Source organism: Salmo salar, chromosome ssa13 (assembly GCF_905237065.1).
Source record: "Salmo salar chromosome ssa13, Ssal_v3.1, whole genome shotgun sequence".
Taxonomy (NCBI): Eukaryota; Metazoa; Chordata; class Actinopteri; order Salmoniformes; family Salmonidae; genus Salmo; species Salmo salar.
Window position 1 is genome coordinate 88,905,011 of NC_059454.1, and position 27,027 is coordinate 88,932,037.

Here is a 27,027-nt window from a genome sequence, read left to right on the forward strand (position 1 = left end):
TTAGCTAAATAGAGGAAAGAAAACAAAGCTTTCGGTCGACATGGGCATGAGCCTGAGTCTCACAGTACTGTAACCAGCCACTACCCAAACGCACTACTTTGTTTCAGCCAGAGCCTGCAAAGCCACGATTCAGCATTTTGCCGCCTTCTGAGAGTCCATGTGAGCCGTAGAAAGTGTCACGTAAGAGCAGAGATCCCCTGTAATTGATAGAGATAGTCAACAAGGCCAAGAAATGGTCAGACAGGGTACTTCCTGTACAGAATCTTCTCAGGTTTTGGCCTGCCAAATGAGTTCTGTTATACTCACAGACACCATTCAAACAGTTTTAGAAACTTTGGAGTGTTTTCTATCCAAAGCTAATAATTATATGCATATTCTAGTTTCTGGGCAGGAGTACTAATCAGATTAAATCGGGTACGTTTTTTATCCATCCGTGAAAATACTGCCCCCTAGCCATAACAGGTTAAAGAAAAAAAATCTTCATCCAGTTCAAGGTGAGTATTCGCTGTTCTGATATCCAGAAGCTCTTTTCGGTCATAAGAGACGGTAGCGTCAACATTATGTACAAAATAAGTTACAAACAATGCAAAAAAACTATCAAAATAGCACAATTGGTTAGGAGCCCGTAAAACGGCAGCCATCCCCTCCGGCGCCATTCTGTTCAATATCTGCTGATTTAGGTGTTTTAATGTTCTGATATGTTTTCTGCTGGGTGTCACATCCATGTATCTCCTAAAGTTCATATGGTTTTGTTGAAACTAAATCCTTGATATTTCCTGGCCCCTGACCATATGATTGCTGATCATTCTACCATATTAAAGGGCTGGGATGTATCGGTCTCTGCTGTGGTTTAGGATCAAGCCAGGGTGAGAGAGGGGGAACAGTCAGGGCACTGGAGTGAAAAAGCTGATTCTCCTCCATGCTTCACGCCCCAGTGCCTACATGTGATCTGTCTGCTGTGGTGTAGTGAGGGTTCCTGCTCTCTGATATTGGCAATCTGTTAGGGAGTAAGAAGGGATGCTTCCCCCTGTCACATGACTGGTAGGAGGAATGGATCATCCACATCCCTGTTTTACTCAATCTGCAACTGGATGTCGAACACCTAAACCAGGATTGATGCATGAGTATACAGTACATTAATAAAAGAGCAAGAAATCCCATTATATACAGCATTTGAAACCTGATGTGGGATTCTGCATGTAAACCTTGTGAGATATTGTAAGAAATGTACATGTTAGATAGATATCAGCATGGACAAGGCCTTGCTGTGTGCAGACATCTGTTTTGTGTGCCTGTATGTGTGTAGGCATTTGCCTATGTGGTGTGCATGTGTAACAGTATAGCTTCTGTCTTTCTCCTCGCCCCTACCTGGGCTTGAAACAGGGACCCTCTACACACATCGACAACAGCCACCCTCGAAGCATCGTTACCCATCACTCCACAAAAGCCGCGGCCCTTGCAGAGCAAGGGGAACAACTACTTCAAGGTCTCAGAGCGAGTGACGTCACCGATTGAAACGCTATTAGCGCGCACCCGCTAACTAGCTAGCCATTTCACATCGGTTACACATGCTTTTCGTGTGTGTTTGTGTAGTTGAGGAACAGTGCCTCCATGATTCAGGCTCTCTGGTGGTAGTGGTGGCAGGTAAACACATTATGGTAATGAGACGCTGGGGATAATGCTGAACCATTTAACGCTTACCTGTCTCCTAATAATAATAATACATTTTGTTGTAAGGGCTTTTCACGACACCCAAAGTCAATTTACATCAACTAAAATTAGGCAAACTATTAGAATTTTAAGAAATGGCGGAGTAATTTCTGCATATTGCACCTTTAAAATAAGTAACTAAAAGTACAGTAAATGGACAGACAGACTAACCCTGGAGAACACTAAACACGATGACAGTGAACTAGACAGATGATTAAAGCTAAGACAACAGAGAATCTGGGTAAGCCTGTGTGAAGAGGTGTGTCTTTAGTGTGCAATATGTGTATTTTTTTTATTTTATTTAACCTTTATTTAACCAGGTAGGCCAGTTGAGAACAAGTTCTCATTTACAACTGCGACCTGGTATGGATTGTGATCAGTGGCGATATTGGCATGTAAATCTTGGTGGGGCCAAAAAAAAGTGGGATGCATGACAGCAAAGTCACTACTCAACAACACTAAACAATACATGAATTGCACTTTAACGGTGACAAACGATGCCCACAAACTGTTAGGGCCTAAATAAAGCTGTCCCAACAGCAGAGTTCCAACAGCAGTCCCAACACCTGCTACACCTGGCTATCAGTGGAGCCTTGTCTGGAAGCGAAACAGTTCATTCAGCCTCATACGTTATTGGCCTTTTCCCTGCCTGTACTGTTACCTTTTTGGAGTCGCTGTGTATGACCTTCTGCCTGCCCCTGGACCCAAGAAGGTGGTGCGGCGGTCCTTCGTGGGAAAATGAAGTCATCGAAGAAAGAGAAAGAGTCATGATTTACAAATCCAAGTTGGATGACCGTTCAAAACGTATTTCCCAGTCTGAGTTCGTTTATTCCCGACTTCCCAGTTGCAATACTTGCAGTTAGCCACCGATTCCTTCCAAACCACTCAATGTTCCATTTTCAATTTTCAACTTGTTGTGTAATGTTTATGTCCAATGGCCATTGAGCACTGATATGTTTTATCTATAATTTATCTTCATTATTTCTCTTCATTTGACAAGGATTAAAAAGATTTGCCAGTAGATTGTTGAATTGATTCAAGATGATGACTGCTAGCTAAGATTTTGAAAGTAAGATGTTGACATGACCAGTCCATTCATAGCTACTGTACATATAATGTGATTTGACGTCATTTCATCTGTGGCCAATGACCTTGAGCCTTCTTGGAAGGGCACTACTAATGTAATTCTATGGCAGGAGCCAAAGGGCTTGAATTTTCGATGTCTACCCTTACTTGGCCATGAAGTAGTGTCTCCCTGAGTGACAGAACACTGAGCCAATCACGGCGCAACGCACCTATTTTCCGCTGGCTTGCTCCACCACCACAGAAAGCACTGAGCTAGGCTGAAAGACCTGCATTTTGTAGCTGCCTTTCTCAAGAAAACCAAAAAGAGAATTGTTGTATGCGGCTTTAATAACTCAATGATATATATATTTTTACATTGTTCGCCACTGATAGTGATGTTCTGACATGGAGAGGGAGTTCCAGAGTTGGGGAGCTGCACTGCTAAAAGCCCGGTCTCCCATGGAGTGAAGCCTGGTGAGAGGAGCATAGTGTAGGACATGAAGATCAGTCAGTGCGGGAACATTTCAAGAACTTTGAAAGTTTCTTTGTGTGCTGTCACAAAAACCATCATGTGCTATGATGAAACTGGCTCTCATGAGGACCGCCACAGGAAAGGAAGATCCAGAGTTACCTCTGCTGCAGACGATAAGTTCATTAGAGTTACCAGCCTCAGAAATTGCGGCCCAAATAAATGCTTCACAGAGTTCAAGTAACGGATAGATCTCAACATCAACTGTTCAGAGGAGACTGCGTGAATCAGGCCTTCATGGTCGAGTTGCTGCAATGAAACCGCTTCTAAAGGACACCAATAATAAGAAGAGACTTGCTTGGGCCAAGGAATACGAGCAATGGATATTAGACCAGAGGAAATCTGTCCTTTGGTCTGATGAGTCCAAATTTGAGATTTTTGGTTCCAACCACCGTGTCTTTGTGAGACGCAGAGTAGGTGAACGGATTATACCTGCATGTGTGGTTCCCACCATGCAGCATGGAGGAGGTGTGATGGTGTGGGGGTGATTTGCAGGTTACGCTGTCGATGATTTATTTAGAATTCAAGGCACAATTAACCAGCATGGATACCACAGTATTCTGCAGCTATACTCCAGCCCATCTGGTTTGCGCTTAGTTGGACTATCATTTGTTTTTCAACAGGACAATGACCCAACACACCTCCAGGCTGTGTAAGTGTTATTTGACCAAGAAGGAGAGTGATGGACTGCTGCATCAGATGACCTGGCCTCCACAATCACCCGACCTCAACCCAATTGACATGGTTTATGATGAGTTGGACCGCAGAGTGAAGGAAAAGCAGCATATGTGGGAACTCCTTCAAAACTGTTGGAAAAGCGTTCCTCATGAAGCTGTTTGAGAGAATGCCAAGAGTGGGTAAAGCTGTCATCAAGGCAAAGGGTGGCTACTTTGAAGAATCTCAAATATAAAATATGATTTGTTTAACCTCTTGGGGCTAGGTGGGACGCTAGCGTGCCACCCGTGGTGCACTCCATCAACAGCAGGTGCATTTCAAGAGCGGCAAATTTGAATCCAAATAAATGTCAAAATTCAAATTTTTCAAAAATACAACTATGTTACACCATTTGAAAGATAAACATCTCCTTAATCTAACCACGTTTTACGATTTCAAAAAGGTTTTACGGCGAAAGCATAAATTTAGAGTATGTTAGGACAGTACATTTACAAGAGTTGTGTGTAATGTTTTGTCAAGTCAAAGACAGGGTCACCAAAACCATAAAACCAGCTAAAATGATGCACTAACCTTTTACAATCTCCATCAGATGACACTCCTAGGACATTTTGTTAGACAATGCATGCATTTTTAGTTCTATCAAGTTCATATTTATATCCAAAAACAGCGTTTTACTATGGCATTGATGTTGAGGAAATCGTTTCCCTCCAATAACCGGCAGTCAAGTCAGCGTCACAAATTAAATAATTAAAATTAGAAAACATTGGTAAAATATTATATTGTCATTTAAAGAATTATAGATTTACATCTCTTGAACGCAATCAACTTGCCAGATTTAAAAATAACCTTACTGGGAAATCACACTTTGCAATAATCTGAGCACTGCGCCCAGAAAAATACGCGTTGCGATACAGACTAGACGTCATGTTGGGGAGATCTAAAATCGAAAATACTATGTAAATAATCCATTACCTTTGATTCTCTTCATCAGATGTCACTTCCAGGTATCACAGGTCCATAACGAATGTAGTTTTGTTCAAAAAAGCTCATCATTTATGTCCAAAAATCTCCGTCTCGTTAGCACATGATGTAAGCCAGCCGGACTTCTCGTCATGAACGAGGGGAAAAAATATATTTCCGTTCGTTCAAACATGTCAAACGTTGTATAGCATAAATCATTAGGGCCTTTTTAACCAGAACATGAATAATATTCAAGGTGGACGAATGCATACTCTTTTATAACGTATTGGAACGAGGGTACCCAACATGAACTCGCGCGCAAGGTGTCTAATGGGCCATCATCGTTCCATGGCTCTTGTTCGGTCAGATCTCCCTCCAGAAGACTCAAAACACTTTGTAAAGGCTGGTGACATCTAGTGGAAGCAATAGGAAGTGCCAAAATATTCCTAAACCCCTGTGTTTTTCAATGGGATAGGTTTAAAGTCAATACAACACATCAGGTATCCACTTCCTGTCAGAAAATGTCTCAGGGTTTTGCCTGCCAAATGAGTTCTGTTATACTCACAGACACCATTCAAACAGTTTTGGAAACTTTAGAGTGTTTTCTATCCATATATAATAAGTATATGCATATTCTAGTTACTGGGTAGGATTAGTAACCAGATTAAATCGGGTACATTTTTTTTATCCAGACGTGCAAATGCTGCCCCCTAGACCCAACAGGTTAACACTTTTTTGTTACTAATGTGTTATTTCTTAGTTTTGATGTCTTCACTATTATTCTACAATGTAGAAAATAGTAAAAATATTGAAAACCCTTGAATGAGTAGGCGTGTCTAAACTTTTGACTGGTATTGTACATATATATATATATTTACAGACCTATTTATTTCACTATGTCAATATTTGTTGTCAATGTTTTGGTGTCAAACTGGTAGCAGTTGTGAAAAAAGTCAATTGTTGGAAGAGTTATAACACCAAGGTTCCTGACTGTGGAGTTAGAGTGGATGGTGCAGCCATCGATTGTCACGTTCAGTTGACCCAGTTTCTTAACCTGTTGGGTCTAGGGGGCAGCATTTGCACGTCTGGATAAAAAAAATGTACCCGATTTAATCTGGTTACTAATCCTACCCAGTAACTAGAATATGCATATACTTATTATATATGGATAGAAAACACTCTAAAGTTTCCAAAACTGTTTGAATGGTGTCTGTGAGTATAACAGAACTCATTTGGCAGGCAAAACCCTGAGACATTTTCTGACAGGAAGTGGATACCTGATGTGTTGTATTGACTTTAAACCTATCCCATTGAAAAACACAGGGGTTTAGGAATATTTTGGCACTTCCTATTGCTTCCACTAGATGTCACCAGCCTTTACAAAGTGTTTTGAGTCTTCTGGAGGGAGATCTGACCGAACAAGAGCCATGGAACGGTGATGTCCCATTAGACACCTGGCGCTACTTCATGTTGGGTACCCTCGTTCCAATACGTTATAAAAGAGTATGCATTCGTCCACCTTGAATATTATTCATGTTCTGGTTAAAAAGGCCCTAATGATTTATGCTATACAACGTTTGACATGTTTGAACGAACGGAAATATATTTTTTCCCCTCGTTCATGACGAAGTCCGGCTGGCTTACATCATGTGCTAACGAGACGGAGATTTTTGGACATAAATGATGAGCTTTTTTGAACAAAACTACATTCGTTATGGACCTGTGATACCTGGAAGTGACATCTGATGAAGAGAATCAAAGGTAATGGATTATTTACATAGTATTTTCGATTTTAGATCTCCCCAACATGACGTCTAGTCTGTATCGCAACGCGTATTTTTCTGGGCGCAGTGCTCAGATTATTGCAAAGTGTGATTTCCCAGTAAGGTTATTTTTAAATCTGGCAAGTTGATTGCGTTCAAGAGATGTAAATCTATAATTCTTTAAATGACAATATAATATTTTACCAATGTTTTCTAATTTTAATTATTTAATTTCTGACGCTGACTTGACTGCCGGTTATTGGAGGGAAACGATTTCCTCAACATCAATGCCATAGTAAAACGCTGTTTTTGTATATAAATATGAACTTGATAGAACTAAAAATGCATGCATTGTCTAACATAATGTCCTAGGAGTGTCATCTGATGGAGATTGTAAAAGGTTAGTGCATCATTTTAGCTGGTTTTATGGTTTTGGTGACCCTGTCTTTGACTTGTCAAAACATTACACACAACTCTTGTAAATGTACTGTCCTAACATACTCTAAATTTATGCTTTCGCCGTAAAACCTTTTTGAAATCGTAAAACGTGGTTAGATTAAGGAGATGTTTATCTTTCAAATGGTGTAACATAGTTGTATTTTTGAAAAATTTGAATTTTGACATTTATTTGGATTCAAATTTGCCGCTCTTGAAATGCACCTGCTGTTGATGGAGTGCACCACGGGTGGCACGCTAGCGTCCCACCTAGCCCCAAGAGGTTAATGAGGGATTTGGGGCCCATGAGCATGATCTCTGTTTTGTTGTTGTTTCATTTAAAAAGTTTTTGCTCATCCAAGTTTTCACAGAGACAGTCAACAACAGAGGGGGGTGGCAGAGTGGAGTTGGGGTTTGTGTGGTTGTAGATTTGTGTGTCATCTGCAGTGAAATCTGAGGCCGAATTGACGGAGGATCTGACCAAGGGGTAGCATGTAAAAATTAAACAGTAATGGACCTAACACTGAGCCTTGTGGGACACCTTGTGATACAGGGGCTGGGGCAGACCTGCAGTTGCCAAGGGAGATAAACTGTTCTCTATCAGATCGATAGGAGTGACACTCACTGATAGATAGGAGTGACACGCCACTGGACTACTATATAACCACACACCTTCCTTTCTCACTGTGCCATCTCACACAGCATTTCTCTAAATTGCCCCATCATGTCATCACACATATCACTGGGCTCTCTCCCACCACAAACCATAGTCCACATAACCATACTGTACACACTCCACTATCTCAGCACCATGTCACCACATGCACTGTTATGTCACACCTTGGTATCACTCCTCACATTCCTCCCTCTTCAAGCATATCTATTGCCTGACTATGTGGAATTGTTCATGGCTTTTGTGTATTACAGAACTACAGTATCTCCATCCCAGGCTGTAGTCCTGCTGTCTGTCTGGAGCATCCAGGTGCTCCAGTATACAGCTCTAATTACTGCAGTTTACTGAGGACCCAGAGTACTGACTACAGACTACTGCACTCAGAAAACTTTTGTCTCATCATCTCCTCTCTCTGTCTGTCTCTGTATCTCTTCATTTCTCTATCTGTCTTTCTACTTCACTTTTACCATTTAAAGTGCATACATATTGCAGAGGCACATTAATTAACCCCTGGTCGGGCTATACGGGACGGACATCCAGCGAAAAATCCTATCGGCATTAGCATAACAAAATTTAATATTTTTTTTTTCAAATTTTTTTTAAAATTATATCGTTTTATAGATACACCTCTCCTGAATCGAACCACGTTGTCCGATTTCAAAAAGGCTTTACAGCAAAAGCAAAACATTAGATTATGTTAGAGGAGTATATCGTAAAAGTAGCCACATAGCCATTTTCCGACCAACCACATGCATCACAAATAACCAAAAAACAGCTAAATGCAGCACTAACCTTTGACAATCTTCATCAGATGACACACCTAGGACATCATGTTACACAATACATGCATTATTTTGTAAGATAAAGTTCATATTTATATATAAAAACAGCATTTTACATCGGCGCGTAACGTTGACTAACTATTTTCCCTCAAATGCATCCGGTGAAACAGCGCTACAATTTACTAAATTACTATTCGAAAACATTTTTAAAATGTAATATTGTCATTCTAAGATTTATAGATGAATATCTCTTGAAAGCACCTGTAATGCCAGATTAACCTCTATGGGCTAGGTGGGACGCTAGCGTGCCACCCGTGGTGCACTCCATCAACAGCAGGTGCATTTCAAGAGCGGCAAATTTGAATCCAAATAAATGTCAAAATTCAAATTTTTCAAACATACAACTATTTTACACCCTTTGAAAGATAAACATCTCCTTAATCTAACCACGTTTTACGATTTCAAAAAGGTTTTACGGCGAAAGCATAAATTTAGAGTATGTTAGGACAGTACATTTACAAGAGTTGTGTGTAATGTTTTGTCAAGTCAAAGACAGGGTCACCAAAACCATAAAACCAGCTAAAATGATGCACTAACCTTTTACAATCTCCATCAGATGACACTCCTAGGACATTATGTTAGACAATGCATGCATTTTTAGTTCTATCAAGTTCATATTTATATCCAAAAACAGCGTTTTACTATGGCATTGATGTTGAGGAAATCGTTTCCCTCCAATAACCGGCAGTCAAGTCAGCGTCACAAATTAAATAATTAAAATTAGAAAACATTGGTAAAATATTATATTGTCATTTAAAGAATTATAGATTTACATCTCTTGAACGCAATCAACTTGCCAGATTTAAAAATAACCTTACTGGGAAATCACACTTTGCAATAATCTGAGCACTGCGCCCAGAAAAATACGCGTTGCGATACAGACTAGACGTCATGTTGGGGAGATCTAAAATCGAAAATACTATGTAAATAATCCATTACCTTTGATTCTCTTCATCAGATGTCACTTCCAGGTATCACAGGTCCATAACGTATGTAGTTTTGTTCAAAAAAGCTCATCATTTATGTCCAAAAATCTCCGTCTTGTTAGCACATGATCTAAGCCAGCCGGACTTCTCGTCATGAACGAGGGGAAAAAATATATTTACGTTCGTTCAAACATGTCAAACGTTGTATAGCATAAATCATTAGGGCCTTTTTAACCAGAACATGAATAATATTCAAGGTGGACGAATGCATACTCTTTTATAACGTATTGGAACGAGGGTACCCAACATGAACTCGCGCCAGGTGTCTAATGGGACATCATCGTTCCATGGCTCTTGTTCGGTCAGATCTCCCTCCAGAAGACTCAAAACACTTTGTAAAGGCTGGTGACATCTAGTGGAAGCAATAGGAAGTGCCAAAATATTCCTCAGCCCCTGTGTTTTTCAATGGGATAGGTTTAAAGTCAATACAACACATCAGGTATCCACTTCCTGTCAGAAAATGTCTCAGGGTTTTGCCTGCCAAATGAGTTCTGTTATACTCACAGACACCATTCAAACAGCTTTAGAAACTTTAGAGTGTTTTCTATCCATATATAATAAGTATATGCATATTCTAGTTACTGGGTAGGATTAGTAACCAGATTAAATCGGGTACATTTTTTTTATCCAGACGTGCAAATGCTGCCCCCTAGCCCTAACAGGTTAAAAAATAACTTTACTGGGTAATCACACTTTGCGATAAAAGGGGATGCGATACTCAGAACAATAGGCTAGCAATACAGGTCAGCGCCATCTTGGAACAATTGCACATCAAATCTAGTCTTGTATACTATTGTCAATAATCCCTTACCTTTGATTATCTTCATCCTTAGGCACTTCCAGGAATCCCAGGTCCACAACAAATGTATTTTCGTTCGAAAAAGTTCATCCTTTATGTTCCAATAGCTTGTTCTTGTTAGCGCGTTCTGAAGGCTGCACCAAAAGTTCCGACGTGCGCGGGGCTACTCTTTCAACAAAATGCATTTTTTTCTTATTTAGGTTCATTCAAACATGTCAAACGTTGTATAACATAAATCTTTAGGGCCTTTTTCAACCAGAGCTCCAATAAGATTCAGGGGGACGATTGCATTGTCTTTATAAATGTTTCGAAAGCGGAGGGTAGCCAGGGGCGCCGGCGTCATAATGGTGATGGCCCTCCTCATGTGACCACGTTCCACAGCGTGTCATTCAGTCAGTTTTCACAGTAGGAGACTCAAATCACTTTGTAAAGACTGGGGACATCTAGTGGAAGCAATAGGAAGTGCTCAATGAACCATTGCTCACGGTGTGATTTATAGGCAACGAGATGAAATTGAGTCCGCAATTCAGAATTCCACTTCCTGTTTCGATCTGTCTCGGGGTTTTGACTGCCATATGAGTTCTGTTATACTCACAGACACCATTCAAACAGTTCTAGAAACTTTAGGGTGTTTTCTATCCACAAGTATTCATTATATGCATATCCTAGCTTCTGAGTTGGAGTAGTAGGCCGTTTAAAATGGGCACTAATTTTTTTCAAAAAGCGCTGTAGCGCCCCCTATCCTAGGCGACCGTCAAGAGGTTAATCACATTCGCTTATCTGTTTAGCTATGTTTTTCTCCCACTGGTATTGTTTCCAAATTACATATATTTTATTTTCTGTACAATGTCTCTCTTCTATTTACTGCTGGTGTATCTATTTTTCCACTGTACAAAACATTGTAAATATTTGAAAGAATAGAGCGCTCAGAGAAGTCAGAGAAACATTGTTTTAATTTAGGGTGGATCTTTTCTGTCCTAAATTCAGGGCTGACACGGTAATTGTATAGTCATTTAACCTCTGTGAAAATAAAATGAAATTACCGTTATAATCATTGAGAAACTGCAAGTTGTCTTTCAATCATCTCTCTACTGTCTTGAGCTCACACTCTTGCTAACGAACTTGAAACATTGTATAAAGGTCTGGCCTGGACTCTTGCTAGCAAACTTGCAACATTGTATCAACTACTATAGTTTCCCTAGCCAGCGTAAAAATGCTAAAAACAGTACAAACCAAGTTGGATAGCTAGCTGAGCTGACTAGCTACTCAACAGAGCCAAGGAGGCACAAGCAAGCAGAAAAATGAGGTGAGTAGGTTCAGAAATGTAAGGTGTGGGGTGATCATGTGAGTCAGATAGAAATCAACTTTTCTCATCCCTTTTCCTTTGGTCCTTCACTCAGAAACACTTGAAAAGTTTTGGTAAGTTGTTGGTGTTGGCAACAATTACTGTGTTAAGTGAGTGGAGGCGAGCAGATTGACTGTGGTGCCGAGAATCTGCCAGTGGGTGCCAAGGCATCCCAGTAATCTGGCCTTCCATGAGAGAATGTGAACCAGGAGAGAGCAGTTTTTTCCACAGATGGTTGATCAGTAAAACCAACTGGCTGCTCCTCTTCTACAGCCTGGTCATGTCACTGTGGCTCACACTACCCAAGGAAGAGGTAGGAGGAGGGGCAAAGGGGAAAGGGGATGTTTGGCAGGAAAATGACCATACCTTGTTTTCCTCCAAATCAGCCTGAGAAATTGATTTATCAAACAGGAGATTGTGTCATGGCAGCAGGAGGGTGCCAGAAAGAAAGATGACATGCAGTGGGGTGTGTTTCTGAAAATGTATGCAAAATGACAAAAGTAAGCTGCTAGGTGACACACAAATACATTGAGGCACAAAAGCATGTTCACACTCAGACTTGGGTGCACACACGCAAACAAACACCATATTTCCTCTGAGGGAACATGTATCAGCTGTAGCGTTGCAAAGGGAGGGTATATTATTGGAAACTTTCTACGTTTACCAGTAAACTACCAGAATTTTGGTATTTTTCAAAGATTTTATGTAATCTATATTAAGACATCTAGGAGCCCTTTTGGGTACTTCAGATTTTCACAGGTGTCTCTAATAATCTCTGGCACTCTATGTGGCCTTATCACATGTAAAATCTATTAAATCATTTAAATAAAAAATTATAACAAAGCTGTAAAAAATTATCCTAAATATAAACCATCAACTTTACTATTAGTGTTTAATATGAGGGTTTCAGCATGAAATATCCTTTGTATAAACTACATGACCAAAATTATGTGGGCACCTGCTCGTCGAACATCTCATTCCAAAATCATGGGCTTTAATATGGAGTTGGTCCGCCCTTTGCTGCTATAAAAGCCTCCACTCTTCTGGGAAGGCTTTCCACTAGATGTTGGAACATTGCTGAGGGGACTTGCCTCCATTCAGCCACAAGAGCCTTAGTGAGGTCAGGCACTGATGTTGGGCTTGCAGTCGGCGTTCCAGTTCATCCCAAAGGTTTTCATGGACTTGAGGTCAGGACTCTGTGCAGGCCAGTCAATTTCTTCCACACCGATCTTGACACACCGTTTCGGTATGGACCTCTACTTTGGCAGAGGGGCATTGTCATTCTGAAACAGGAAAGGGCTGAAACTGTTGCCACAAAGTTGGAAGAACATAATCGTCTAGAATGTCATTATGCTGTAGGATAAAGATTTCCCTTCAGTGGAACTAAGGGGCCTAGCCCGAACCATGAAAAATAGCCCCAGACCATTATTCATCCTCCACCAAACTTTACACTTGTCACTATGCATTGGGGCAGGTAGGGTTATACTGGCATCCGCCTAACCCAGATTCGTCTGTCGGACAGTCAGATGGTGAAGCGTGATTCATCACTCCAGAGAACGCGTTTCCACTGCTCCAGAGTCCAATGGCGGCGAACTTTACACCACTCCAGCCGAGGTTTGGCATTGCACATGGTGATCTGAGGCTTGTGTGCGGCTGCTCAACCAAGGATACCCATTCCATGTAGCTCCCGACGAACAGTTCTTGTGCTGACGTTGCTACCAGAGGCAGTTTGGAACATGGTAGCATGTTGCAACTGAGGGCAGACAATTTTTACGCGCTACGTGCTTCAGCACTTGGTCGTCCCGTTCTGTGAGCTTGTGTGGCCTACCAGTTCACGGCTGAAAAGTTACTGCTCCTAAACGTTTACACTTCACAATAACAGCACTTACAGTTGACCGGGGCAGCACTAGCAGGTCAGAAATTTGACGAACTGACTTGTTCCACGATGCCACGTTGAATTTCGAGCTCTTCAGTAAGGCCATTATACTGCCAATGTTTGTCTATGGAAATTGCATGCATGTGTGCTCGGTTTTATACACCTGCCATCAATGGTGTGGCTGAAAAAAACAAATCCACTCATTTGAAGTGGTGTCCACATACTTTTGTATATATAGTGTATATATATTATTTTACTATGTCAATATGTATTTGTTGTCAATGTTTTGGTGTCAAACTGGTGGCAGTGTGAAATAAGTCAATAGTTGGAAGAGTTGCAGAGTAATTTAAAATAATGCCATTATTGATTAGATGCTTTTTTCATAATCAGCAGGGCAAGACAATCTGGTCCCTCTCTTTCTAAAATGTTCAGCTGAAATTGTTGCAACCGCTATTACTAGCCTGTTCAACCTCTCTTTCGTATCGTCTGTGATCCCCAAAGATTGGAAAGCTGCCGCGGTCATCCCCCTCTTCAAAGGGAGAAACACTCTAGACCCAAACTGCTACAGACCTATATCTATCCTACCCTGCCTTTCTAAGGTCTTCGAAAGCCAAGTTAACAAACAGATTACCTACCATTTCGAATCCCACCGTACCTTCTCCGCTAACTGGTTTCCAAGCTGGTCATGGGTGCACCTCAGCCACGCTCAAGGTCCTAAATGATATCCTAACCGCCATTGATAAAAGACAACACTGTGGAGCTGTATTCATCGACCTGGCCAAGGCTTTCGACTCTGTCAATCACCACATTCTTATCGGCAGACTCAACAGCCTTGGTTTCTCAAATGACTGCCTCACCTGGTTCACCAACTACTTCTCAGACAGAGTTCAGTGTGTCAAATCGGAGGGCCTGTTGTACAGACCTCTGGCAGTCTCTATGGGGGTGCCACAGGGTTCAATTCTCAGGCCAACTCTTTTCTCTGTATACATCAATGATGTCGCTCTTGCTGCTGGTGATTCTCTGATCCACCTCTACACAGGTGACACCATTCTGTATACTTCTGGCCCATCTTTGGACACTGTGTTAACTAACCTCCAGACGAGGTTCAATGCCATACAACTCTCCTTCTGTGGCCTCCAACTCCTCTTAAATGCAAGTAAAACTAAATGCATGCTCTTCAACCGATCGCTGTCCGCACCTGCCCGCCCTTAGAATATGTGGACAACTACAAATACCTAGGTGTCTCGTTAGACTGTAAACTCTCCTTCCAGACTCACATTAAGCATCTCAATCTAAAATTAAATCTAGAATTGGCTTCCTATTTTGCAACAAAGCATCCTTCACTCATGCTGCCAAACATACCCTCATAAAACTGACAATCCTGCCGATCCTTGACTTCGGCAATATCATTTACAAAATAGCCTCCAACACTCTACTCAGCAAATTGGATGCAGTCTATCACAGTGCCATCCGTTTTGTCACCGAAGCCCCATATACTACCCACCACTGCGACCTGTATGCTCTCATTGGCTGGCCCTCGCTTCATATTCATCGCCAAACCCACTGGCTCCAGGTCATCTATAAGTCTTTGCTAGGTAAAGCCCCGCCTTATCTCAGCTCACTGGTCACCATAGCAGCACCCACCCATAGCACGCGCTCCAGCAGGTATTTTTCACTGGTCACCCCCAAAGCCAATTCCTCCTTTGGTCGCCTTTCCTTCCAGTTCTCTGCTGCCAATGACTGGAACGAATTGCAAAAATCACTGAAGCTGGAGACTCATATCTCCCTCACTAACTTTAAGGACCAGCTGTCAGAGCAGCTTACAGATCATTGTACCTGTACATAGCCCATCTGTAAACAGGCCATCCAACTACCTCATCCCCATACTGTTTTTTTTTTTTGCTCCTTTGCACCCCTGTATCTCTACTTGCACATTCATCTTCTGCACATCTATCACTGCAGTGTTTAAATTGCTAAATTGTAATTATTTCGCCACTATGGCCTATTTATTGCCTTACCTCCCTTATCTTACCTCATTTGCACACACTGTACATAGACTTTTTTTTCTATTGTGTTATTGACTGTATGCTTGTTTATTCCATGTGTAACTCTGTGTCGTTGTTTGTATCGCACTGCTTTGCTTTATCTTGGCCAGGTCGCAGTTGTAAACTAGTCTACCTGGATAAAAAAAGGTGAAATATATATATATATTTTTTTTATTAATTAGACTATGTGGTTCAAGAGAAAATTGCCTATATACTAGAAACTCATGGACAATATGGACACATATATAATACATTAATACTATATATGAATACATTTGTTTTAAATTATTCAAGTATAAATTATCAGTTACGATAGACTACCATAGATTTTCTGTTAATTCCCAAAATTACTGAAGATTCCGTTAACTTTGGTAAATTACCATGTAGCTTTCCAACCCTAATCAAATGCATTGGCTTATCAGTGTGTGGGGATACAGTAGAAGCTATGTTGAGCCCATATTAAACTGGTCTCCTGTCATAGTGTGTGTAGTTTGGATCAAAGAGCAGTGCAGACCTAGTCAGAATGCAACTGTAGCGTTTATTGGTTAGGCTTCAGAGCAAAGCCCATCTGTCTGCCTTTCCCATCCTCTGTAGTGGCTCTTCGCTTGTTCTTTCTATGTGGTGGGGCCTTAGGAAAATGAAGTCATAGAAAACACACTCATATCAGCAGGTTTTCACCAGTGATGTGTTTTATAACTTTCAAAGTAGCTTCAAAGGCTCTAGAAAGTGAAAATGTCATTCAGTTCAACACTTTCCTTTTTAATGACTTGATTGGGCGATATCTGATGAAAGAATACCCTTTTATCTGTTTTCCGATATCATCAAAGCAGATTATACTGTGTATCTTATTCATTGTCTATCCATAGTAACAGTTATTTTATTCAGTGGATGATTGTATTACTGGCAATTACTGATTTGACTTTCACTTAGAGTAATGGTCGATACATGTGTCTCTCTCTCACACTCACTCACTCTTTCTTTCTTTGTTTCTTTCTTTCATTCTCTCTTCTCTCTCTTTCTCTTCTCTCGCTCACTCACCTGTATCTATCTACAATATATCAGTATTTGCTGTTTGATCCCTGCCTCTGTGTCTCTGTGTAGGATCATTAAAGGGGATGCTGGACCAATGAGAACCATGCGCGTCATGTGGTCAGTTGTCATGGCTCTCCTTGTCGCCATGCTCTTCGGTATCATCCAATCAGAACTGCAGGAAGGAGCCCTCATTCCAGGTAAGATTCCAAAACACAACACTCCTCATCGATCTACTGTTTGCCATTGGTAATATAATTCACCTTACCTTGTGCAGATAGAGACTAGCACCTTTTTTGTACAAGTGCTTGTGTATGATTGCTTATCTTGGCAGTCTTGTTATCAGTCATGGGTCTTTCATAGCTGTAAGCCTAGAGTACTGAGTCTGTCTATTTGGTATTGGGTTGAGAGTGTGAGATCTCCTTGGTCATTGTTTGACCAATGAGATGCTTCATCACTGTAGGTTTCATCTGTCTCAGTGTGGTAGAGGAGTAGAGATGATCATCACTGATAGGTTTCATCTGTCTCAGTGTGGTAGAGGAGTGGAGATGATCATCACTGATAGGTTTCATCTGTCTCAGTGTGGTAGAGGAATGGAGATGATCATCACTGCAGGTTTCATTTGTCTCAGTGTGGTAGAGGAGTGGAGATGATCATCACTGATAGGGCTCTAATTACACATACTGTTAGGCCTCAGGTAATTACTCTATCCATCAGAGAACCAGAGAACCAGGGAAGAGAGGTAGAAAGGTTTTATCTGGTCCGCATGTGGTCCAGTGGTTTGGAATAAAGAATCAGTATATGTGTGTGTGTGTGTGTGTATATATATATGATTGTATTACTTATATATATATATATATATGTATATAAGTAATACAATCATATTTCTGATCATATATATATATATTCCATTTATTTTCCACTGTGATGTGTTTAATTAGCTCTTCCTCTGCCAGGGGATCAATCCATGCTGCTTGCTGGTAGATGGGCTAACAACAGGGATCTATGACTCAAATCTTGCAGGGCTGTGTGTGTGTGTGTGTGTGTGTGTGTGTGTGTGTGTGTGTGTGTGTGTGTGTGTGTGTGTGTGTGTGTGTGTGTGTGTGTGTGTGTGTGTGTGTGTGTGTGTGTGTGTGTGTGTGTGTGTGTGTGTGTGTGTGTGTGTGTGTGTGTGTGTGCGTGTGCGTGTGCGCGTGTGCGGCCTCCCTGTGGCTCAGTTGGTAGAGCATGGTGTTTGCAACGCCAGGGTTGTGGGTTCGATTCCCACGGGGGGCCAGTACGGGAAAAAAATGTTTGAAATGTATGCATTCACTACTGTAAGTCGCTCTGGATAAGAGCGTCTGCTAAATGACTAAAATGTAAATGTGTGAGACAGCTGAATTTGCCTCTACTTCACACCCATAATTAGTTAGCAAGCTCTGTCAATGACAATGAAATTCTATGGTTGACAATCTCAGACAATGTTGAAGTGACTATATGCATCACTTCACTTAGAAATGTATTGTTTCTGAAAGAAAAGCAAATTTTTTGTCCATTAAAATAACATCAAATTGATCAGAAATACAGTGTAGACATTGTTCATGTTGTAAATGACTATTGTAGCTGGAAACGGCAGATTTTGTTTTTATAGAATATCTACATAGGCGTACAGAGGCCCATTATCAGCAACCATCACTCCTGTGTTCCAATGGCACGTTGTGTTAGCTAATCCAACTTTATAATTTTAAAAGGTTAGTTGATCATTAGAAAACCCTTTTGCAATTATGTTGGCACAGCTGAAAACTGTTGTTCTGATTAAAGAAACAATACAACTGGCCTTCTTTAGACCAGTTGAGATTCTGGAGCATCAGCATTTGTGGGTTCGATTACAGGCTCAAAATGGCCAGAAATGAAGACTTTCTTCTGAAACTCATCAGTCTATTCTTGTTCTGAGAAATTAAGGCTATTCCATGCGAGAAATTACCAAGAAACTGAAGATCTGCTACAACGCTGCGTACTACTTCCTTCACAGAACAGAGCAAACTGGCTCTTAGCAGAATAGAAAGAGGAGTGGGAGGCCCCGGTGAACAACTGAGCAAGAGGACAAGTACATTAGAGTGTCTAGTTTGAGAAACAGGCGCCTCACAAGTCCTCAACTGGTCATCAAGTTGAGGACTTGTGAGGCGCCTGTTTCTCAATTTGTACTCCTCCCATACATAATTGTATTCCATGCTGTTTTGGCCTTTTCCTAGTGAAACAGACCAACATAACTTTGGTTTTCTTGGTGTTTAAAACAAGTTTGTTTTGGCAAACCCACTCCCTGATATTTTCCAAATCTCCTTGTAAAGCTTGCTGTACCTGTTGAACCGATTGTCTTGCTGCATAAATTGTAGTATCATCAGCAAATATAGTATCTTGAGTTTCAGCTAAGGCAAAGGGAAGGTCGTTGGTATATATTAAATAAAGAAGTGGCCCAAGGCAGCTGCCCTGCGGTATTCCACATTTTAACACATGAGGGGAAGAAAATGAACCATTGATATAGGTGGACGGTTTCCTGTCAGTTAGATATGACTGTACCCAATACAATGCTACCTCTTTAAAACCATAATGCATTCATTTTGTCCAAATTATTTCATGATCCACTAAATCAAATGCTGCACTGAAATCTAAAAATAGTACCTGAATACTAATTGACTGCACTGTTTGGTAAGAGAAACCTCTGAGGTTCGTTCTGATTATGTGAAGTTGGAACAGAGGGTATTTTTTCCTGACTGTAATACATGGCTAGTATGACATTCCTGACTGTGTGTTGTAATGATGGTACAGTGCTGGGGGCTGGTAGCAAGAAGTCCAATTAGGAAGTGTAATCAAAGGCCAGCTTGTAAGTGTTGACATGTTGACTTGTTTCTGCAGTTAGAAACAGATAAGATTAGCATTCATGTAACATTACTTTGTTGAAGTATAACTTGATCTCTAAGAAATGAAGCTAATTAATGGTGCCGGAGGAGATGGCTGCCGTTTTACGGGCTCCTAACCAATTGTGCTATTTTGTGTGTTTTTTCACGTTATTTGTAACTTCTTTTGAACATAATGTTTCTGCCACTGTATCTTATGACCAAAAATAACTTCTGGATATCAGAACAGCGATTACCCACCTCGAACTGGACAAAGATTTTTTCAACGAGATGGACCCGAAGGATTTACTCCAGATACCCGACAAGGCCCAAATCCCTATCATTCGCGTGAAGAGAAGACACAGATACAGGGGAAGCAGGTCCGGGTGCCTTGTGAGAATTTGTCGGCAAGTGGGTAATCTGCCTCTACCATCCATCTTATTGGCCAACGTGCATTCATTGGAGAATTAATGGATGGATGAGCTCCGTTCAAGACTATCCTACTGTCGTGTCTTTGGGCATCATTAACTTGAAGACATGTTTATCAAATAACTCTCTGTAATTATTATTACGCGATTAACTGATTAATCGTGTAACTGTAATTAACTAGGAGGTCGGGCACCAAGGAAAATATTCAGATTACAAAGTTAGCATTTTCCTAATATAACTTTCCAGATATCATAATATCTGACCGATTATCTTCTGATTAATGATGTATTATTACCTCGCGTCAGTCTCATTCCAAATGTCGTAAATTGTTGTTATCTGCACGAACCCAGTCTTCACTAAGTCATCCATACATCAATTGTCTTAAAATCATTTATTTACTAAACTAAGTAATTCACAGAAAGCATACAAAACAGTAGGTATCGTTACAAAGCAATGATAAAGGAATGCCCCCTAGTGGGCTAAACCGGCATGGTGGCTTGTTAAACAAAATAGTAGTGGGGGGTCAGCTGAGAAGACCCTACAGAGTTGATAAATATTAACAATTGATATGCTAATTCTTTGCACATGAACGCTCACTCATTCATAAACAATTGCAATCAATATATATATTTACGCTCAGTGTGTCGTCGTGATCTTTGTTGGAAAGGTTCGTCCTGTTGGAGAGTTCCCTCACTCTCTCTCTCTCTCTCGGTTAGGATGGATCTTTCAAAGCGGCATTCATTAATGTCGTTATAGAATGGATGTTTCGTCGGTCTTCGCGTTCAATGACACCGAATTTCTAGCTGCAGACTAGTAATTAATATCAAAGACTTGTTATTATTCTGTCGGTATCGATAGTCTAAAAGTTTAACCACGTGGTATGGTTAAAGTTCAGTCGAGGGATGCATGGTCAAACCTATTGGCCAACTCGTAATGGAGTGGAGGCCTGGTCTGAAGAAAGAAATTCTGGGTGGGGCTTATATACTGAACGTAGAAAAGGCTGTCACATGACGCCTTGTCCTGTCTGTGTCCCTGGGGGCGTGCCGATGACTTAGTTAAGCTTTGAACAGACATACAATTCTCTCACATTAACATAAGTACATAACATCTCAACATATTCCAAATAGCTTTATCCTTATTCATACATTTTATACAACCATTAGATGTAAGTCTCATTGCTGAGGCTAGTATATAAACCTTAGTATGGTAATATGGCCATATTGTCTCTAATGAGTTTCACAAAATTGTACCAAGCAGACCAGTTTGTAGCTGGATTCTTCACCGATCTTTTATACCTTCTCCAGAACATAAATGTCGTTCGGTTCCCCCATCCGGTGAGGTAGAATAATTCCTTTGTCTCTCTATGAAACCCCTCTCTCTCCATACTGTGGCCATGAGGCAGGACATTCTCCTTCGGAATTTATGGCTGCCTTCACACAGCCTTGTGTCAGAAGTATAGAGGTCGGGGGATGGTGCATAGAAAACCCAGAGGGCAACGTCATGACACTACCAACGGGACATTAAAACAGTAATATCTTATGTTTCACCGAGTCGTGGTTGAACGACAACATCGAAACTATACAGTGGCTGTTTTTTTGTGCATCGGCAAGACAGAACAGCTGCCTCCTGTAAGACAAATGGTGGCGGTCTGTGTTTACTTGTCAGTAACAGCTGGTGCGCAAAATCAAATATTAAGAAAGTCTCGAGGTTTTGCTCGCCTGAGGTAGAGTATCTCATGATAACCTGTAGACCACACTATTTACCAAGAGTTTTCATCTACATTTTCTCATATATATTTTACGTAGCTTTCTACATACCACGACAAACCGATGCTGGCACAAAGACCGCACTCAATGAGCTGTGTAAAGCCATGAGCAAACAAGACAATGCTGATCAAGGGGCAGCGCTCCTAGAGGCCGGGGACTTTAATGCAGGGAAACTTGAATCCGTTTTACCTCATTTTTAGCAGCATGTTACATGTGCAACAAGAGGAGAAAAAAATCTGAGCATAATTCTATCCTCCTGATTCCTGCTTACAAGCAAAAACTAAAGCAGGAAGTACCAGTGACACGCGCAACACAGAAGTGGTCAGATGAGGCAAATGCTAAGCTACAGGACTGTTTTGCTAGCACAGACTGGAATATGTTCTGGGATTTTTCCGATGGCATTGATGAGTACACCACATCAGTCACTGGCTTTACCAATAAGTGCATCGAGGACGTCGTCCTCACAGTGACTGTACGTACATACCCCAACCAGAAGCCATTGATTACAGGCAACATTCGCACTGAGCGAAAGGGTAAAGCTGCCACTTTAAAGGAGCGGGACTCTAATCCGGAAGCTTATAAGAAAACCCGCTCTGCCCTCTGACAAACCATCAACCAGGCAAGCGTCAATACAGGACTAAGATTGAATCGTACTACACAGGCTTCGACACTCGTCGGATGTGTTAGGGCTTGCAAACTATTACAGACTACAAAGGGAAGCACAGCCGAGAGCTACCCAGTGACACGAGGATATCAGACGAGCTAAATAACTTCTATGCTCCATTCGAGGCAAGTAACACTGAAACATGCATGAAAGCATCAGCTGTTCCGGACGACTGTGTGATCACCCTCTCTTCAGCCGATGTGAGTAAGACCTTTAAACAGGTCAACATTCACTAGACCGCGGGGCCAGACAGAATACCAGGACTTGTACAGTCGTGTCCAAAAGTTTTTCGAGAATGACACAAATATTACTTTTCACAAAGTCTGCTGCCTCAGTTTGTATGATGGCAATTTGCATATACTCCAGAATGTTATGAAGAGTGATCAGATGAATTGCAATTAATTGCAAAGTCCCTCTTTGCCATGCAAATGAACTGAATCCCCAAAAAACATTTCCACTGCATTTCAGCCCTGCCACAAAAGGACCAGCTGACATCATGTCAGTGATTCTCTCATTAACACAGGTGTGAGTGTTGACGAGGACAAGGCTGGAGATCACTCTGTCATGCTGAGGAGGGTGGTGCTTGGAATCATTATTCTTCCTCTGTCAAGCATGGTTACCTGCAAGGAAACATGTGCCATCATCATTGCTTTGCACAAAAAGGGCTTCACAGGCAAGGATATTGCTGCCAGTAAGATTGCACCTCAATCAACCATTTATCGGATCATCAAGAACTTCAAGGAGAGCGGTTCAATTGTTGTGAAGAAGGCTTCAGGGCGCCCCAAGAAAGTCCAGCAAGCGCCAGGACCATCTCCTAAAGTTGATTCACCTGCGGGATCGGGGCACCACCAGTACAGAGCTTGCTCAGGAATGGCAGCAGGCAGGTGTGAGTGCATCTGCACGCACAGTGAGGCAAAGACTTTTGGAGGATGGCCTGGTGTCAAGAAGGGCAGCAAAGAAGCCACTTCTCTCCAGGAAAAACATCAAAGAGACTGATATTCTGCAAAAGGTACAGGGATTGGACTGCTGAGGACTGGGGTAAAGTCATTTTCTCTGATGAATCCCCTTTCCGATTGTTTGGGGCATCCGGAAAAAAGCTTGTCCGGGAAAGACAAAGTGAGTGCTACCATCAGTCCTGTGTCATGCCAACAGTAAAGCATCCTGAGACCATTCATGTGTGGGGTTGCTTCTCAGCCAAGGGAGTGGGCTCACTCGCAATTTTGCCTAAGAACACACCCATGAATAAACAATGGTACCAACACATCCTCCGAGAGCAACTTCTCCCAACCATCCAGGAACAGTTTGGTGACGAACAATTCCTTTTCCAGCATGGTGGAGCACCTTACCATAAGGCAAAAGGGATAACTAAGTGGCTCGTGGAACAAAACATCGATATTTTGGGTCCATGGCCAGGAAACTCCCCAGACCTTAATCCCATTGAGAACTTGTGGTCAATCCTCAAGAGGCCGGTGGAGTAACAAAAACCCACAAAATCTGACAAACTCCAAGCATTGATTATGCAAGAATGGGCTGCCATCAGTCAGGATGTGGCCCAGAAGTTAATTGACAGCATGCCAGGGCGGATTGCAGAGGTCTTGAAAAAGAACGGTCAACACTGCAAATATTGACTTTTTGCATCAACTTCATGTAATTGTCAATAAAAGCCTTTGACACTTATAAAATGCTTGTAATTATACTTCAGCATTCCATAGTAACATCTGACAAAAATATCTAAAGACACTGAAGCAGGAAACTTTGTGGAAATTAATATTTGTGTCATTCTCAAAACTTTTGGCCATAACAGTACACTGAGCATGCCACCAATTGGCAAGTGTCTTCACTGACATTTTCAACCTCTTCCTGTCTGAGTCTGTAATACCTGCATGTTTCAAGCAGACCATTGTCCCTGTGCCCAAGAACACTAAGGTGACCTGCCTAAATGACTACCGACCCGTAGCACTCACGTCTGTAGCCATGAAATGCTTTGAAAGACTGGTCATGGCTCACATAAACACTATTATCCCAGAAACCCTATACCCAGTTCAATTTGCATACCACACCAACAGATCCACAGATGTTGCAATCTCTATTGCACTCCACACTGCCCTTTCACACCTGGACATAAGGATCCCCTACAGTATGTGAGAATGCTGTTCACTGACTACAGCTCAGCGTTCAACACCATAGTGATCTCAAAGCTCATCACTAAGCTAAGGACCCTGGGACAAAACACCTCCCTCTACAACTGGGTCCTGGAAATTCTGACGGGCCAACCCAGGTGGTAAGGGTAGTTAACAAAACATCAGCCCCGCTGATCCTCAACATGGAGGTCCCTCAGGGGTGCGTACTTATTCGCCTCGTGTACTCCAACACCTCATTAAGTTTGCCGACGACACAATGGTGGTGGGACTGATCACCGACAACGATGAGACAGCCTATAGGGAGGAGGTCAGAGACCTGGAAATGTGGTGCCAGGGCAACAACCTCTCCTTCAATGTGATCAAGACAAAGGAGATGATCATAGACTACAGGAAAAGGAGGGCCAAGCACGCCCCCATTCTCAACGACGGGGCTGTAGTGGAGCCGATTGAGAGCTTCAAGTTCCTTGGTGTCCACATCACCAACAAATGATGATGGTCCAAACACACCAACAAAGTTTTTTTTTTACCTTTTATTTAACTAGGCAAGTCAGTTAAGAACAAATTCTTATTTACAATGACAGCCTACCCCTACCAAACCTGGGCCAATTGTGTGCCACCCTATGGCACTCCCAATCACAGCCGGATGTGATACAGCCTGGATTTGAACCAGGGACTGCACTGAAATGCAGTGCCTTGGACTGCTGCGCCACTCGGGAGCCCAATGTGGAGTGACCCTGTAACTAATGGACAAGAAAGTTTTCATTCTATGCACACACACACACGCTCTCTCTGTCTGTTTCTGTCTCTCTTTTCTTTCTCAGTCTTTGATAAGTACATACATCACATTCCTTTAAAAGTTTATTGAATATACACTATACCCACTGATCTAAAAATTGGGATTGTTATTTTACAGGAGATGCATGAGTTTCTTAATCTCTTGTTAGTAATAAGGAATTAACTTGCTCCTTGCATGTCTCATTACGTCTCACACAGAACCATGAATCTATTCCAGAGATCTACATATTCATTATATTAGTGATAATTCTTAGTTTGTTAATCACATGGATTAAACAGTGATTATTTTCCATTGTGAGCCTTTTCCCCTCTCCTCACTGGTACTTGGTAATCTAGACACCATTTTTGTTTCTGCCTCAAGGTGAGATTGTTTCTAGATAACCTTGTTTCCCATGGACATGTAGTTGTATGTAGCACTGAAGGATCCCAGGATGAGATTCCAGGTATCAGCTCTCACAAGAAGAATAGAAACTACAATTAATCAACCTGTAATATACAATAGTTTCCTTCCTAGCTGCAATCCTTAGGAAGTCACATGGCTTTGACATGATTTGGGTGCTAGATGCAGCCTTCCAATAGAATGTGACAGTAAAAGATAAGGAGCTGATAACCGTTAGGCTACATGCCGCCCTTACTCTGAACAGACCTGACAGAACTGACTCTGAACAGAAGCTCAGAGCTGCATTGGTCACACGCTGGTCACACTCTGAATTTATATGTTAGCTTCTAATACTTATTAAAGAAGACACTCAGCCCTTTGCAGACGGAGGAATATTTCCCTCCGCCGAGCGTGGGAGAAGACGAGGAGAACGGGTGACAATGTGTGTGGTTAGCTAATTAACAACACTCGTTAGTCTATTTAGAGAGCCATGACGAGAGGAAAACAGCACTAACCTCAGAGGAGCACAACCTTCACCACAACACCTACTGTTACTGAGCCAGCTGAGATACACCACAACACTGCACTGACAGCAATATACAATGAGAGAGAGAGAGAGAGAGAGAGAGAGAGAGAGAGAGAGAGAGAGAGAGAGAGAGAGAGAGAGAGAGAGAGAGAGAGAGAGAGAGAGAGAGAGAGAGAGAGAGAGACATCATTAACTATTTCACTGCTAATATGGTTTCACTGCTAATATGTTAGCTACAGTACTGTGCTGCTATTATATCATACAGATGTAGGATCTTTTGAGCCAGTTTGCTACAGCAGGAAAATAATCCTGCAGCAACAGGAAATGTGAATTATAATTAATGGCCATTTTTTTGTAGGGTTTGATACATTTTTCATTAGGTCAAATCAAGTCTGACATTTTAATGTAGAAATTACAAATTTAGAAGCCTTTTAAACCTTGAAAACACTACAAGTTTGCATTTCCTGCAGTGCAGCAAAATTCTCAACAACAAAAGAGTGATCAATGCATGAAGCATGAAACACACCGAGAATCTCACTGCTGATAGACTGCTGATAGGTATTTATCACAGTGGGAGGCCGCACCTTCTGTTGCTAGAACCAAACCGATATATTCTGCTCGCCGACCCAGTAGCGACAAACCTACTGATTCTACTTGTAGAATCGCAATGCTCATCAGTGGCCAACAACTTGACTTTGAGCCAATCAGAGAGCACGATCCCC

The 27,027-nt window shown here is 41.6% G+C and overlaps 1 protein-coding gene and 1 non-coding gene across 6 annotated transcripts in view; both read left to right on the plus strand.

Moving 5' to 3' along the window:
• LOC106568094 (roundabout homolog 1) overlaps nucleotides 1-27,027 on the plus strand; it is a 262,979-nt gene that overhangs the window by 31,731 nt on the left and 204,221 nt on the right. For all 5 annotated transcript variants that reach the window (XM_014138120.2, XM_014138123.2, XM_045692352.1 and 2 more), the window contains exon 2: nucleotides 16,805-16,932. In XM_014138120.2, the coding sequence (XP_013993595.1) occupies nucleotides 16,830-16,932 (103 nt within the window). In that variant the 5' untranslated portion in view covers nucleotides 16,805-16,829. The remainder of the gene's footprint in view (nucleotides 1-16,804; nucleotides 16,933-27,027) is intronic.
• On the plus strand, nucleotides 17,933-18,007 carry trnaa-ugc (transfer RNA alanine (anticodon UGC)). The gene has a single exon. It is a non-coding gene; the product is annotated as a tRNA-Ala (tRNA).